We start from the raw sequence: 18,233 nt of genomic DNA on the forward strand, positions 1-18,233 counted from the left end.
CAGCCATTGCTAATGACAATACAGCCACAGCACAGCCTTGCTGGCAGCAGCTCCGTATCCGTACAGAATTAATGGCTGCATGTATTTAAACTTACTTTCTTACGGCAGAGGAACTGAACTTCTGGGGGCTGATAGCTGTTCCTGACCAATGTCAGTACTCATGCTGGTGCTTGGAAGCTGCTCTAATTATCCTGAGCAGGAAGGACTCTAGTGTTGCAAACTCAGAGCAAAATGAACTGCTGCTAATGGGTGCACCTCAGAACACAGAAATCCAGAGACATCTTTTTCATCTTTTTGCACTCCTATAGCTAGACAATGCCATGTATACATTGCATAACAAATCAAACAGTTTGATCCTCATCTCTGGTTATAATTTGTACTTGGAATCTAAATTTAAAAATATGATTACTCTCTAGGATTATTCAGAAGTGTTTTAGAAGACCGCTAGCTTGGGAGGAGAATCGGAACTGAAAAAATCAAGATTGAAAACCTAGGCGTATATTGCAGCTGATGCTGTGATCCAACCACAAAGCTGTAAACTGAAGAACCTTGCCAAATACAACAGAAAGCCTGTGCCAAAACAGAAGGGTGGCTCTTTACAGCAAGAATCTATAGGGTTTATTAAGTACTGTCAGAGCTACAGAACCATCAAAAGCCCTTGGCTCAGGTTCCTCTTTTTACTGGGCCTGGCCCAATGAAGCAGAAACCAGCTTTTAAGGAAGACAAATCAGAAAATATTTTTTGGGAAGAATAAATACATTTTGTTATAAGATGGAGAAGGTAGTAATACAACAAATTGGGAAGTCATTTAAAGGTTTATAGATACATTATATATAGCTAGAAATAATAATCAGCACAGTTCTGATCATCTAATGAAAAATTTAAGGTAACGATCTGTCTTTATATAAGCGATGATAAGGTTTCTGCATTATTTCATGAGTTCTTGCATCCTCAGGAAAAGGCTATCCTTTGTGCTTTATTCTCCTTTATGTCCCAGGAACTGCAAGGAGAAACCCACCCTTTTATGTGAGCTTTCACTTTTAAGCGTTTTACTGCTGCCTTTTGGGTAAGTCCCCTTCAAGATATCTAGCATATGTTTTTGAATATGTAACTTTGTTCACATTGAAGATGCAGAAGGGGGGAATGTCAGTGCACAGGAATTTGTAGCAGCGATGTGCTAAAGCTACATGTACTGAAAATAACATGGATCTATTTCTAAGTAACAGTAGCCCATAGATTGAGAATAATGGACTAATGTAAAGATTTGACCTCCTCCACTCTCCTGCAGAGAGCACTGGAGAATATAAGTAGAAGATAAAGAACTTATTGATCAGAAAAGCTATTGCTATGTTATGCTTGCAGAAATCTTATTTTAAATAATCCAAAATTTAAATAAAACTTAGTGTATTTAAAAATATTCTAAAGGATTTAATGTATATATTATGAAAAAGGTTGTCTGAAATGAAAAATATTAGTTACTTTATATGTCATTTTGAAAACAAATGAATCAGTGTTCGTAAGATCTGAAAGTAATTTAATGAGCTAAAAATTTCCAACTACTGCAGTTAGAAGTACTTCTTTAATCACAGAACCTTAGCCCAGGTTAGAAGGGACCTCAGGGCATCTGGTCCAACCTTTCAGTGCTTTATCTAGCACTTTGTCCAGCCGCATCATGAAAACAGCCAGTTATGGGGGACTTCACCACATCCCTGGTGATTGATTGTTCTCACTGTGTAAAGTTTGTTTCTTATATCAAGATGAAATGCACATCCTTTTCTCCATTTAGCAGTGTATGTACAAAGCCCATTAAGGTTAAGAAACGCTTTGCACTATTAATGTCACCTTTGCTTTCATACCATACTGGTCGTACTCAACCAGTCTCCAGTAATGCAAATGTTGGTAGTATTATATTTGTATAGATTGATCAGCTTTAAGTATAATAACTGGATTTTCAGCAAAAGCTAATGTACTACTTACTTAATGATAAAAGGGTATCATTTTTACTGTAGTAAAGGTGTCATAAACTGAGTAAGGATGTCTAAATAACACTTTTCAGTCAAGGTACATACATGCAAATCTCTATGTTATGACCCTGGGTAAAGTAGCATAAAACTAGAGCATGAAAGAAGAGTGGGCTACGAAGTGACTGTGTGGTTCAAAGTGTTGATTTCATGGCCTCTCACAGAACTGACTATCATCACATGAGCAGAAAGCCTAAGCCAGAAATCTCTTGTTCTTCTTTGCTCTGACATTTGCCCCTGTGGCTGATCCACTCCTAGGGGCGTACACACAGGCACTGCCGGAATCTCTGCTTTTCTATCACCCTGTTGAAAAGAGCCAAACTAAATAAACTGAAGCATCTCTCTGGAGCCAGTTATTGACGTGAACTCTGGTTTTCAGTAGACAAGAAAGTACTGTTTTGTAAATGTTTCAGCTGGGTCCTTTTATAAAAGCGACGAACAGGCTTGTGCTGCTTTGAAGTGCCCTTGTGCTGTCTTCATTCCTTCTTAAGTGAACCCAGATTTCCATGCAGATGCTGACAGAACATCATTAGCACTTAAAGGAAAAGCACATCTGGAACCTCTACCAAATTTTGCCACCATTTGGTTCAAATTTCATACCTTGCAAGTAAAACTCCTTTGAGATGGTCTAAGGTCTTGATAAAACCTAGAAAACACTGAAGTACTTCTGTTCATCCAGCAAGAAGAACTTAAGCCTTCTACACTGAGGATGCTGGACTTATGTCCAAGAAATTAGGAATATACAAAATCTCACTGGTTCTTTACATACTTAAGTTTAGCTAAATGCTAAGCAAGGTAACAACATGTTGAAGATACATATTTGTAGCTTCATATAGTACACTAGCTATATATTGGCTAATGATTTGGAAAAAAATAAGGAATTCAATAAACCAGCTGAATTGCTTGCAGTTTCTGGGAAATGATCTAAGCCATTTCAGCTCAAAAAGCTTTTCGGATGTATTCATTATACTTTTGTATCCAGGTTTCTAAAGAATTCACAGAAGAAAATTCAGAAACAGATGGATTACCAACATACTCAACAAGTTTCTTCTACCTAGACTTTGATGAGAATGTATGTGAATCTTCCTGGAGTTATTAGGCAAGTACACTTCCAAAGATTGTCTGCATCTGTATCTCCTACCAAAACCACTCAAACTGTATATAGAGTACAACTGTACCTAAAATATATAACTGCTCTTGACTCATTAAGAGACAACAAACAACAGAGCTATGCTTACAAAAGCAACTGATGGAGGTTTCAAGGAAACTCAATTAATAACCTTGCAGTTATACACATCTAGTCTCTCAGTTTGCTTTGGAGGAGGTTAAGCCTTCAAGTCTAGGTACAAACAAGGTAGTAATGCTCTCCATAACACCTGTGCAGATTTCCAGCTGTAGATGAGAAAAGTATCTATCTTCCAAATCAAAACTGAGAGTGACTTGTTACTTTACCCAAGAGGGTTCCATAAAGACAGGTACATTCTTTAAATAGTCTGACAGTTGTAGCATAAACTTACTTGCACATGACACAGATTTGGTTATACAAACATATCAACAAAACCCTAACCCTCCCCCCCCCCCTTTGAAATGTACTTTATTTGAAATCATTAAACTGTGTGTCACACATGTATGTAACTGCAGATAGTTTTTAGTGTATTGCAGAATTCTCCAAAATTGCTTGCATTAATGTACAAGGATCCATAACAAAGGGTTTTATTAAAATAAAAAGCTTTAATACTTTTGCATTTAAGATTTAGCAGAAAATAACTGCTACAAACATGCTACAACAACATACATGTTCAAAAAGTTTTCAGTGCTTTCTTTCAAAATTCAGCATTTTGGTAAAAATAAGTTTTTCTGTATATACTTCAAAAGTTGGCTATCATAATACTGATATAAAATACTTCATGTAGACTAAGGTCAGGTGCATAAAATACAGTAAGTAATAAAACATACTGTTTGTATAAACATTTAAAGTATAAATTTCATTAGATAACATGCAAATACTGCAATATTTTAAATGGCACTTAAATATAGATACTGAGATTCTTTATAATTTTGCATCCAATATGAGTTTCTGAAATGTACAAAACTCTAAAAAGAACATATTTCTTCACTGAAGTCAGGTACTAGTATAGAGCTTGATTGTCATTTTACGAGCATTGAGCCCAATGTCCTGTAAATCTTCACTAGTCCAAGTAAAGACGTCTACTGAAATAGGCCCACAGCTCATTAGTTTTCTTCATTATAAAATATGAAAGCATATTTACATGAGAACAAACTCTTAAATTTTTGGTAAGTAAGTAGCAGCAATCTGTTTCTTCCAAAAAATGATGTTTAAAATAGGTGCATGTTCTTTGTTGTCACTGTTACACATCTAAATAATACAGAATTAACATTCGTCAATAAAACACCATTTTCTTCATTGCTGAGAAAAACCCCTGTAAGATCCCTTCTTGCACAAAACATAAATCTATGTCAGAACCTTCCAAAGTATTTTTGTTTCCAAGATGAATGGAAAACAATCTGATTGTGCTGAAACAGCCATCTGACTAGTAACCAATAAAAGAATAATCTTTTTAACATTATTCCAAATACAATAGTTCTTCATTGAAAAATATTAGTTCATGAAATCTTCTACACTTTTTTTTCCTGGTTTAGTTACCAACAATTCTGAAAGTCCTTCACAATATAAATACCTCCCATATTCATGCATTAAGCAGTTACATATAATATATTAATGCTGACAAAGTGAATAAAAGGCTTATGAACAGGGAGTGCAGAACTGGCACCACTTTAACAGAAGGAGAAGAAATACTAAACGAAACTTGTACTTGAGACGCAATTAGAGCTGACAGTGGCACATGTGATGCTAATGTTGGACTGTCTGAATTTATCAGTGACTCTATCTTTTCTGCTTCTTTATTGCAGGCTTCAATCTAAGGAAACAAAAAGGTTATTATTTCACTTTTTGCCATGGAAGAACATATCCTCACTGGTTTTGCACAGGTTAACAAGCAAAAAGTTAATCAACAGCTCCAAGATGATAATAATGAAATGCATAGCTAAAACCTTTGTTCTATTGCTCGTAAGTACTCCTAAAATAATACTGTAAGAACTCTGAGCTGCATTTGTTGGTTTACCTCTAGACTTTAGTAGCGTGAGCATTAGGGTTTTGTTTGCTAGCATGAACTAGCTATGACACAGCAAGCTGGGCAGATTATCAGAATGTTATTTCCTTTTTGATGTTGTAATAGCATTTTGGGATCTCCCAGCATTTTCTGCCATAAGATGGAAAGGAATATTCAAGCCAGGATGGTTTCAGAATAGTATTAACAGATCCTCTCTGGTATGAATGACTGCTTGACATCAAGATGCCTTCAACATATTAATGAGATCAGTATATGTGATGTGCTTCAGCCTAATATCACATATGCTTCAATCTACTTTAACCTTGACACCAGAGACAACCATTTCATGTGCAAGTATACACTTAACATATAATTAATATTCATTTAAGAGGCCAGTAAAGATATTTTTATCAGTTTATATTTTCTGTTATTTTAGCCATAGAAACTTGAGGGCTCTGCATTTACTAATTTTAAAACAAAAATCATACTACTCTACCCTTGGCCTTCCTTCACCTCTCTCCTATAATTACCCAGATTCAAAAGCCTCTTATGAGAAAAGCAGAATTCTCTAGACACATTTTACCATCTGTAACAGTAGCCACTCAGATTCCGGTCAATAGAGAAATCCCCTCAGATTCAGTACACAAAACCCCACACCATATCAAACCTGCTATATGGAAAAATGGTGAAGTGTACACACATGAAAATGAAGTCCATTCTGGGTGAACAAAATAACATGGTTTACCTGCAGTGGTTTGGGGTTCTGATCCACAGGAATGATGAGAATCACAATTTCAGATTCTATACTTAAGTATCCAAACACATCACACTGTGGCACTGAGACATGCAGGCGGATTTTTTCAAGTATGTCAAGTACTGTTATAGGCTTTTTATTTGTTACCTGGAACAAAACAAATTACTTCATGCATGATGTGACAGTATGGAAGATTACATTTCTCCTCTTCAGTTTCAATAACTTGATGTCATGCCAGAAAATTTGTTTCAGCCATTAAATGATTCACTTCTAATCTCTACCAAAAATCTAAATGATTCAGTGATTCTATGATTCTAAAACATCATTATAAAACAATAATTCTGTGATTCTAAAAAACCCTAAAACCTAAACCCAGACCCCTCCAAAACCATAAAGAAGGAAACGAAGAAGGGGAAAATTTATTTACTACTTAAATTCTTAAATTAACCATGTTTTTTGTATGTGTTATTCTCCACCTTCACAGTTAGTGTGTATATGCATCATGTACCTCAAAACAATGTAAATGGTATACAAGCTGCTGTAACAGCAGCTTGTACTCCCATGCTGGGAAACAAGAGGCAGAGCAGCCCTGCCAGCTGGCCCTCCTTTACCATCACAAGAACCCATTCCAAGAGCCATCAGAAATGAAGAGCTGTGGCTTCGTGAAGACATAGATATGTTTATAAATATGGGAACATGGGACATTTCAACATCACTACGTAACTACTGGGTAAACACATTTTTTTCTTAAAATTCTCATCTCTGTTCTGCTGTCTGTATCTGAAAGTTTGATTGTAGATGCTCAGTCTGTTAAAGGAATGCCACACCTTACAGGTTTTTCACCTTCACTCCAGGTCACTTCTGGATGTGTTGAACAATATAGATAGACATCAACACAAATACTTGTGACTTCAGTCATTCTGTTGTCTAGCTTCAACTGCAAGAAATCCACCCTGCTTACCCTACTGCAAGTTTGGTTCTTTTAAGACCACTGGTACACGACCTTAACAAATGGAAAACTGGGAAATCCTGTTAGACTACATGAATCAAATTTGCAAGCTGTCACACAACACTTTTTTTTTATCAGATCTTTGAGGGATTTGTGTGTCATAGCCCCATTAAAATGTAGTCTGACACGCTGACTGATTAGCAAATCCTGTTCAGTCTAGAAGCACATGGATACTTCAAGGATGATTAATGTCAAACTTAGATTTTAATGTCTTAGATCAGAAATCTAGTAAATCATACTAGCATTTTAGCAATCTCTGTTGTTTTTTTTTTTCTCTGTATAGATGCTGTCTTTTTTTTCCTGCTATCTTTACAAAAAAGGCCAGAAAGGGGAAGGTATGTAAAGGAGGGGGGAGGGAAGGGAAAAAAAAAAGCAATTTGTAGAACTTTTTTCTCAAGTTTTTTTTCTCATACAAACCACCTGTCTGAACTAAGATAGGCATACAGTGCTCCTCCTTGCCTTCTTGGTTTGGTTAAAGTGTGTGCTAGCATTTCTAGCAATGACTTCATCTATCTGAGACTTAAACATCTCCAGCACGATAGATGTATATGCTATATGTATACATACACTATCAAAAGCAAGAGCTGCACACCAGTCCTGTAGCTGTATTGATGAAATCAGAAGAGATCAATATTATTAACATTAAATTAATGTAGATTAAAAAAGTATTGAATCTGCTCAAATACACAGCTGAGTATTTTCCATGGTATTAGGAGATATTTAGCTGTCTGGAATAACAAAGGTGCAGAGCTTCTAACTCTCTGTGCTCAGGGTAGTGTCACACCAGGCACAGTCTCTAGGTGGCTGTGACCAAATTAGAGATGGTCTCTGGGGGCTTATTGGATGACCCGTGAATGAAGTTTTCAAAGGAGAAAGCTTCAGTCAAACTTCAGAAATATCTAGTATTTGCTAAGAGAATGCTGACTTCAATGTTTGAGAGATCACATATTTTACATGCAAAGACATATATATGTTTATATGAGTTCTGAAAACTTGAAGACTCTGTATTGTGGTGTTAGGTGAGCAAGACAAGATAAGGTCAACAAGACTGCCCTGCTTCTGCTCCCTGAACTAGAGAGTCCAGCAGCATTCAGCTGGTGGAAACTACACTCCTGGGGATGTAAAAAGTCAGCTGAGCAAACTGCTCAAACTGCAGTTAACTTGCTTTGAGCAGGGGGTGGGACAAAAAGATCTCCAGGGGTCATGCTCAAGTTAAATTACTCTCTGTTTTAACAGTTACCTCCTACTTCTAAACATACAAAGAAATTAATGTGATTTTATACTGTTTTGGTGAAATTTTCTTGATATTTAAAAACTGTAAATTGTGCAGATGCAAGCATGAGTTGTTTTGTTTTACTAGGCATGATCATCATATTACTCTATTTTGTTGTGATCACATGCCAAAAAAATCAAGCATTCTGCTCTGTTCCATATACTGAAGCATAAAAGCAGGCATCAATGAAGTGCAATCCTTTTATACACCATATGGGGAGTCTGTTGCATAGCATGTTGTATTCACTTATCAACATGAGAAGATCCATCCTACACTGGAGGTTTTCAGAAAGCAGCAATGAAGGATGCAGGTGTCCGACTTAGGGAGATGTTAAATTAAAATCCAACATTTCAGCTGATGAGCAGCAAAATCAGTGACAGCTATATAGGTAACAGAAAGAATGTAAACAAATCCAATGTAAAACATAGACAATGTCAGAACTAAGTTCCCTACATTAGGAAATAGTGAACTAGCAGAATAATCTTAACAGAAAGGCCATAAATACCAAGTACACACTGTATTTCACAACCATGGGATAGATGCATTTTCCGTCTCGTTTGTCTTTACTACTAGAAGACATTTAAATTGCAGACTTGAATGTGCTTGTTTGTGCCTACTCTATTTTGCTTTGCATTCTAATTCAATTTCTATACCTCAAATTGGGAAATAAAGTATAAACAGTATAAAGAAAAAAAACCCCAAACAACAAATTACACACTACCTGCTGAAAAATAATTGATTTTATAATGTGTTAACTGTTCAGGAGAGAGTATACAGTAACTTGGGCTTTTCCATGTGCCATTTAACATAAGGCACGATAAACTATTTACCCTTGCAAAAGTATCCAGCTTGTCTTTGTCATATAAGATTCTCAGCATTCCAGCACAGAGTGGACAGCAGGCTCCTATGTGAATAAACAAAAATATCAGAAAAAAAAGCAGACTTCTCTTTCAAGTAAACAGAGGTCAGTAATTAAATGTTAATGGAGAATGAAAAGAGCAGAACTAGCAAAACAAAGTAAATTTTTCAATTTGACAGCAGAACTGCGCTATTTATAAATTCTTTTTAACGTTGAAAACATAATTCAAAAGCAATCACCTTTCAACACACAGTTATTACTATCAATATGAAGCAACAGGATGAATTTGCGTTTGTTCAAAGGTGATACATTACTGCAAGCTAAGAACTACAGGCACTTTGTGTGCAACAAGACAAGGATGTATATGGATGCATGCATATACACCTACAGAAATAATGCAAGAGCTGAAATAGCTGGGAGATGACAGAAACAATTATGCACATTGCAAACATTAATTTATGTAATGATACCATGTTGGAGATCAGAATATTTATAAAATAAGGAAGGCAAAACGTCTTGTCTGACAGATTTGTGTTTAACATAGAAGCATGTCCTATTTTTTCTAGTGTCCTTCTCACCATTCAGAAACCAAAGGGCTAATGTTTCAACTATCTACCTTCTGTGTATTTAATTTACACTCCCCACTTATATGTAATTAACATTCACAGAGTGATTTTTACGATATTAAACATAATACCAAAGCATGGACACATCCCTTTTCAAGCCTGTAAATGAGAAAAATGTATAAGTCTCTTTGAAAACTAAGCTTTCTTTGCTCTGTGTATTATGTGTTGATAATTACTGTTCCACAAAGGACGTATTTGTGATAACAAAAAAACCCCACAGTTCAGAAGAGTGCAACTGCAGAACTATTCATACTGCTCTTCTTTCACAGCACTGTAAATACATATGGTATCTTACTCTGCCTTCTAATTAAATATCATCTTTGTTCTTCTGGGAACTGTATTGTGATGATGGTTTGGCATTCCAGTGTGGTATCTCTGCTGCCACTTATTAAAAATTACTCATCTGATTCCCAGTGACATTTTACCCTAGACACTACAGACGTCATTTGTTTCCCCCAAACCATTCCTATGGGTACAGCTGCAAGTTTCTAGGCTAAAAGAGCATGGCTCCTAAAGCCAGGGCCTTTCCCCATCAGACTTACTTGCATGAGTCCTTATACTGGCTTGTTCTAGCTGTAAGTGAAGATCTCTATTTCATCCTTTCTCTTAGAAGTCTCAAAGACATTATGGAACATAATTTTTTAAAGTGTAATTTTTATTCCAAATATACACCTGTTTATACACATAGCCTGAAGACTCCTACCTGCAGTAAACTTCAACAACAAATTAACATACCTGGTGCAATAACCGGCTTGCAGCCAGTAGCAGAAAGCTGGGGACATTTAACAAAGGCACACTCTGTATGAAAACTGTAGTCTGAGAGAACACCTACAGCCTGACAGTGTCCATAATAGTCAACAGCCACACGGTCAGAATAGGCAGCACAGACGCTGCTGTAGGTTTCGCCATTATGTCCACATACAGGTTCCACTGATTTGCAAAACGGCTGAAAAACACAGAAATGTTTCAAAGATCAGTTTATTCATGCTATAGAAACTTCAGAGTAGTTTCAAAATTAGGAAAAACAAAGTTAATGGGGATTTGCTGCTAAGATGTCTGTCAAGCATTCATAAAAGTAGGAAATTAGCATAAATAACATGCCAGTTTATGAATGGGTAATAAATGCCAAGAGTAAGTACTTAAAGGAGGTGACAGAAAAATGTAAGTTGGAATCTGAGAAATGTACAGTAAGACATGTTTTGGAAAACAATTTTTTTCTGTGCTTCTGCTAAAATAAAATGACCATTTAATCTACATTCACTTATTAAGTTAATCAGAGATTATTATAATTTTATTATGCAATAAAGTATATTTTATTTATTTACTAGTAAAACATTATTAATATTTTAATGTCTTATTAATAACTTACTTATTCCTTCCTCTCCATGAGCTTTTGTGTTCTTAAAATCTAGTGTGTGCATGTATTTCTAGGACATTATTTGAGAAGCTAAATTTACTTCAAAAGACTAAGATCCATTATAAGATACCTCTGTCAAAATATTTCTCGTTAAGACCTTTACAGCTAAAAAATACACTTATTATGTCCTTTTTCTCACAGAAAAACATATCTAGCATGTCATTCAATTCACACACATGCAAAAATCTTAGAAAATAGTCATATAGTTTCTTCCCATCCTGCCTGTGCATATATATTAGTTCAACACATTCAGTAGGTCAAATGCCAATAAACTCAAGCTTTTGAACATGGACAAAAGAAGACAGAATTGTTGACTCTTTGCAGACAAGGTATGACTCCTACTTTTGTCCAAAGACCTGTGAAATGACAGAACTCATACCATAATTTCTTGCTAAGGTCTAAATATTTTATTAAACTAGTATTTCAATAAGTCACCATAGCTATACAATTACTGTATATCCTCTAAAATAGTAAGACAGTTACAGTTTCTATGTTACACACCTAAGCTAACAACAAAACATATAAAGGACACGTAACTGTGAGCACTCCAAATAAATACTTTCATACCTTGCAGTCATCTTTCCTATAAAAGCAAGGTGAAAATTTAAAGCTACTGGTGTCAAAAACTTTGTGAACATGGATACAACTAGACATACAGCTGCTGGAGAAAACACACAGCCATGCAGTATTCCTTTGATTCTTACTGTTCAAGGGCTGAACATTCTCTGAGTATCTCATGAGATATCTGATGTGCAATGAGAAGAATTATCTGTACTTAACGAGGTTGCTGAAAAAGGGCAAGAAAAAGAAGGTATAAAGACAGAAAAGCAGACACTAAAAGTGGGTTAAAAGAGCAGCAGCATTTATAATACAGAAAAAGCCTGAAACAATGTTCTGTACTTATAAGAATATCCATCAGTTGAGACCAAGAGAACATCTCAAATTAAACTCCATAATTTGAGAAAAACCTGGAGACAAATCGCCTATCAATGGTAAAGCCAGTAACTTTGAAAGAATAGCTCCTGACTTGTAAGGTGACAGAACTAGCTTATCTACTAACACTGGAGGAAGTGGTGGGATGGAAGAAGTAAATCTAACCCTAATCTTTCTCAGGGATTAATATGAAGACTAATCGAATCCAGACAAAGTAAAGAAAGTATTATGGAATGCTTAGTTTCCAACAAAACTTAGGTATAAATAGATCCTGAACAATGACCTTGGTAAACCTGGGGCACAATCACACATAATGCTGAAGAGTTTCTATGACTGGGCATTAGTGTTTATTTAAAACAGGTTCAAACTGGTAAAACCCAGCATTTAACTAACCAAGGAACTGTTCTAATTACTGCTAATGTACCTCAATGCAAGCTTTAATAGTGAAAAATATAGGAAGACAATAAAATATCAGAGTATTATTCCCAAGAAAAAGTATGTAAAGCTTGTGACTGGTTTTGAGACAACTGTTAACTAAAGCAGAGAAACAGTTGACAAAATTCTGAATATAATTTTATTTTTTTTGTGCTAGTCAAGATTAAATTTTTAAAGACTATTTAAAAAAAAAAACCAAACATTTTTGTAACCTATAAACCCCAGAATATTTAAGTTGAAAATTAAAGAGCAGAAGATTTGATGTTTCTTGCTAGAACCACTTCCTACCTGGCATGGTCCTCGGTATGCTAAAGTTTTTCCTTTTTGGTACAAAGTACACAAGTTATTGTATTCCACATTGTCTGTGTCACAAACAGGATCCCGTGTCTGGTCACAATTTAACTGCCTTGGCACACATTCATGCTGGCTACATTCAAACTTTCCAAAACTAGTCAGGCAAACTTGTTTCTTTGGTATGCACCTGCATAAAGTAATAATAACTTTATATAAACACAAAACATTCATAAGACTTTTGAAAGGCCAATTTCAGGTCCCATCACAAACCTGGAAATGGTTCACACCATGTTTAGTCAATGTATGTGAACACAACTGCAGATTCCACTAAAATTTAACTTTCCTACCAAGTATTTTTCAAGGGACTTTTTGAAAAGGCTTGGATAAACTTTTCCATCTCCTAAGTTTCATTTTGTAAATTCATAATTAAGGAAAACTAAAGAAAACATAAAAACTGAATTGCAAGAGAAGGACATTATATTGCAGAGGTCTGATCTCACCCTTCCTTGAGAAAGTAGTGAAAACAAGACTTACAAGATCATACGCTTTCAATTACTAATATTAATTGGATTCTGGCTTTGTAGGTTAAGTATATGACATCACATTCAATCTTGGGGATGACTGCAAACAAATGGAAAAATCTAGTATTAACACCATTTTCTTTTTTTTGGCATGTCATCCCCCTCAAGCCTTCACAGATAAGAGCAATAAACAGTAGAATTTCTTTCCCCTTTATATTGAATATATACCTTCCATAGTCTTATCTGCAAAAAATTTGCCATATGCCCCAGAAGATGTCCCTCTGCTAGAGAAATGCCAGCCAATAGAGTTTGATGAACAGACTGATGAAAGGCCAAATGGTATTTTTAACAATCTCCTTCTCCTCTGTATAACAACAGTGCTACCACTGGATTACTTTTTCCGAGCACTGCTGGCCTCTGTATTACACATATTCCTTTTATATTAGAGAAGACTCAAAAATTCTGATATTTAAACATTTTACAAGTGGAATGTAAGATCTTAAATAGATTCTAAGTGCTTCACAGATGCTTTAAAATGAGCATGTTTAGTTTACATTATCAGACTGACCCAGAAAACTTGTACAGACCTTACTGAAACCACAAAATGTGGTTCTAAGCAAAATGGTATTCTGCAACTGAAAAACTTCTCTGTAATTTCCAAATTAAAAGTATGAAAGATAAAAAGTGTATATCCACAATTCAGCTTGAAATTCCAATTTTTAATGCCGTAACAGCTATTACAGCTACAAAACTACAGTGGTTTTGCTGCAGTTTTCTTCACCAAAGAATTTAAAGTGCAGAAAGAGGGAAAAAATGGCTATAATCGGTTTTCATGAAAGCACAGTATTACACAACTTCTTACGGTGGCTTGCTTTCAAAACAGAAAAATGTACAAATTCAAAGGAGACTGCAGTATTGCACAACACTGAGACAATTGAAGACAGAGACCAAGATTATGAGCCACAGACTCTGATTTCTGTAAGAAAGGTCATACTTTCTTTTCTCAAAGTACGTTAGGAGACACTAGTACAGAGCATTTTGTTTTTGTATATCTATACACATTTGACTTTTTCTGACATCAAACAACCAGAAGCTATACAGACATAATTTTCAAAAGGTTCAATCTAATTAAAAGAAACCCAGGTGTCCCAGAATGATTGGTATTTTCCTGTTTTAGAAATCAGAAGCATGTATTATTGACTGAATAAGCAAGACTGACTCCAAGTCAGGTGTGGGTTTTTTTGTTTCAAACTGTTAGAAAAGATGTGAACCAAAGGAGTAAAAAAGACAAAGCCAGTTTAATGAAATTTGATTCTCCCACTTTTGAATGGATGCATCAATTATCTTGCTGTAACTGGTATCTGTATTATGAATTTAAATGATATAGCACTACAGAAATGGAACCAAAAACTGTCATCATTACAGTCCATTACTAACTGTGATAAAGAAGTTACTTCAAACAGTTTTTTTATTGGAGTATCCCAAAAATAGAATGTTACTACAATATACAACACATTGAAATAAAAAGTAAACCTGTTTTGCAAGTAGAAGATGCCAAAGAAAAGATTAAAACCATTCTGTTTTTACCTCTGATTTTTATTACAAGGGTTAGGGTTACAAGGATCCTTGGAAATACACGATCCAAACTCAAACTGATTGTCTTGGAGCCCAACACAACGAGCTATACATGCACTTGGATACGTGCGTCCATTCTGACCACATACTGGTACAAACTGATCTACACAGTTACATGGTAAACCTGTAAAAGCAAGACACAAAACAGGAATTTCATTCATGCTTATTTTTTGTGACAGAAGATACACAGAGTCACTAGGACACCTTTTCCTTCCAGCAAATGGAAGGATGTGCTGTATCTTCAGCCAATTTCTCCCTCCTGTATTTTAGCAATGCTGTAGCGCATACACGCTTATATAAGTAGTGGCAAGGGAAGTCTGTGACCTGCCTTCTTGCTGATTCTACTCAGCTTTCTCAATTTTCTCCCCAAACTCCTTATCTCTTGTCCTGTCTCTATCTATTTTTAGATATTATCTGAAATTTTGTTTTTCAGTACTGTTTGGTTTTTGTAAATGTATGCGTTTCTTCTGCAGGGCAGGTTGGACATGAGGAAAACAAACAGTTAAGAGAACATCATAACAGTAAGTTATCAGGTATTTTCCATTAATACCGTAGATAGAATTTAGAAGCTAATCCTTGCTCTAAGAATATTAAGCTTACAGTTTCCATAGTTTGGAAAGTTACCTGTAAACTTCCGACGTTCATCTTCTGAACTGTGCTCAGTTAGACACTGACGTGTAGAACATATCAAGTTTCCAGCAAAACATGAACAGACATTACAATCTATATTAAAGGATGTTCCATGGCCTTAAAATAAAAGAAATTAAGTAAACGCATACTATTAATACAAATATACCAGAAGACTATATATTCATATGTATTACATATATATTACATTTTCATTGATAATTTTTCATGGGATTTTCCTTACTTTATTTCACCCCTGTGATTTCTTTTTTTTCTTTTATTTCAAGTTTTACTTTATTCATTTAAAGTTTGTTCTCAGGTGGTTTTGATTAAACAAAGAAGCACTTTATCCTTTCAAAGCTTGTGCAAGTTAGGTTTTCTCTTTTCTTCCTTTTTCAAGAACAATTTAAAGCTCCAAAAAGAAATACACTCAGAAAACAAAAGAAGTGCTAGATAAATTCTGGCTAGCAAGCTCCATATTTTTTGTATAAGAATGTATTCTTCTCCTAAATTAATTTTATATAAGACTGCTAAAACTTTCAACCATAGTCTCATACATAATTCATGGTAGTGCTCATTTCTTTCCTTTGTGTGTACTTTTTGTCAAGAGGTGAAGAGTGCCAATGCTTCATTCCAGTCTTCATTGTTTTGCCATATCCATTAAAGCCGTAATTTCAGCCTCAACAAGCAGTACAAGTTATAAAGCAGCTTTGTCCAAAGCAGGGAACAAGATTGTAGCAAAGCTGAACAGAAACCCAGATCTAGATTCAGCTCAAAACACACACAAATACAGAGAGGTCTGTGTCTACCCACTGGATTTTTGAAAGGAGCTCTTAATAATGCAACTAATACCACCAGAGCTGCTTTTCAAGGATGGAGCAGTCTGCCCAATTTTTGCTTTTTATAAGTTAGTAACTTTTTCATACATGAATCAAAGATTCAAACCGTAAACTTTGGGAATATTTATTCAATTTAGCAATTCCCGTTTGGTTTTGTGAACTGTCCATATGACTGCCCTTTATATAAAATCATTCATGTTGGTGACAGCTGACTGATCCATAACCATATCAGTTGTTAAAGACTACCAGCAAATACACAGCTCTTCAAGGAAACAGAAGAGTAGCTGTGCCTTACAAAATAAGGCAATTCTCTTTAATCTCTTTTAAAAGGGTTGAGATTAAGGATTAGAATATTTGAGAAATATTGCAGGGGGACAAGGAAAATCCTCAGCACAGTCTCTGGACATCCAATGCTATTAAAAATAGACTAAGAGTACCCACAAAGTTGAAATTGAGGAAATGGGCAGCCATTTATAGTTAGTTATACTATGCTTAAAGCTCAAAACTACAGCATGCTTAAAGCAGATCTGTTTGGTTTGTTGTTACTTCATCCCTGGTACCTATTGGCTCCTCCCAGAACTTTTTCCATTCTCAGTCTCTAGAGCTCCCACCAGCCAAGTTCTACCAGAAAGGAAGCTACCTATCATCAAATACCATAAAATGCAGTGGATATGAGGCAAGTCAGTGACCTTCTGGTTAAAAAATGCTGCAATAGGAATAGTCTTCATACAGGACTTATATTGGTTGAGACATAGTTCAGTGTTGATTTAAATAATGGAACTCTCCATTAGAATTAAACAAATATTACATATAGGAATGCAAACATTAACTTTTCTATTTTCTGACACTCTTAATTCAGATCCTCTAGGTCTTTATATGTACCTCAAAATTCATTATTATTAAGTTCTAATACTTACTTTTTCTCTGTCCTCCAACAATGCACGACTTTTGGAGGTCAACACAACGCATTTCCATGCAGTTTTCTAGCAATCCACTGTGTCCACATGTGCAAATCTTGTAACAACCAACATCACCAGCTGAGGATGGAACCTGAATAAGTGTACCTTGACGAACAATAAAATCTGAGGCTTCTCCCAGTTTGCAACCTTAATAAAATGAGAAATTTTAACTCGTATTTAGTAAATACTGTGACAAGCACCACTACCAAAAATAAGTACTACTCTTTGACTTGTGAAAAAGCTAAGGTGTTCCTAAAGCAGTCTTACTCTTGCCCATAAGACAAATTCACACATTTCATAGAGGCAAGAGGTGGCACAAATAGAAGATACTTGCCTGAGACAATGTTCTGAAGTACATGTAAAAATGTCACTTTTGAAAGAAAGACTGGTAATTCCAACAATTCTGAAGCAATTTAATTTTCCAGTTCTGTAGTAGTATGAAACATATGCGATATAACAAATATCACATATGTTTCACTCTCTCCAATACAGAATGTAAATTAAAGGTTCTCACAAGCAAACCCCAGCCATTTCTCTGTTTCATGTATTTTATTTTATCTTCCTTCCCTACTTCTCCCTCTTATGTGAACACTGAAAGATGAAGAAAGGAGATAGTGAGAAAAAGCTCCAAAACTAGGTTAAAGAAAAAAAGAATAACAAGAAAAATGGTTTTAAAAACTGCAAGGGGAAAAAAATCCCAAACGAAATAGTAGATTAAAATTACCCGAGGAGTGATGAACTGCAACAAATTCCCCACAGCTCTCAACCAGTAACAAGATTGAATTCAAACATAAAAGTCACCCTCCAACCTTTGGAGGAAGTAAACTGTCTCTTCAAAAGCTCTGGGTGAGCTTGTTTTCAAATCACTTTTACTTTTCCAGCAAGTGAGGACAATACAAC

General features: G+C 35.4%; 1 protein-coding gene across 1 annotated transcript in view; it reads right to left on the bottom strand.

Annotated features, from left to right (window-relative positions):
- Window positions 1-3,718: 3,718 nt before the first annotated feature.
- The window catches only part of RECK (reversion inducing cysteine rich protein with kazal motifs), a 48,741-nt gene continuing 34,226 nt past the window's right edge, over window positions 3,719-18,233 (bottom strand). Inside the window, exons 14-21 of the mRNA XM_034066748.1 lie at window positions 17,292-17,480; window positions 15,533-15,655; window positions 14,861-15,032; window positions 12,747-12,939; window positions 10,409-10,619; window positions 9,019-9,092; window positions 5,898-6,053; window positions 3,719-4,960 (exon numbers count right to left, since the gene is read on the bottom strand). Of these exons, the coding sequence (XP_033922639.1) occupies window positions 4,745-4,960; window positions 5,898-6,053; window positions 9,019-9,092; window positions 10,409-10,619; window positions 12,747-12,939; window positions 14,861-15,032; window positions 15,533-15,655; window positions 17,292-17,480 (1,334 nt within the window). The 3' untranslated portion in view covers window positions 3,719-4,744. The remainder of the gene's footprint in view (window positions 4,961-5,897; window positions 6,054-9,018; window positions 9,093-10,408; window positions 10,620-12,746; window positions 12,940-14,860; window positions 15,033-15,532; window positions 15,656-17,291; window positions 17,481-18,233) is intronic.

Source organism: Melopsittacus undulatus, chromosome 1, assembly GCF_012275295.1.
Source record: "Melopsittacus undulatus isolate bMelUnd1 chromosome 1, bMelUnd1.mat.Z, whole genome shotgun sequence".
Taxonomy (NCBI): Eukaryota; Metazoa; Chordata; class Aves; order Psittaciformes; family Psittaculidae; genus Melopsittacus; species Melopsittacus undulatus.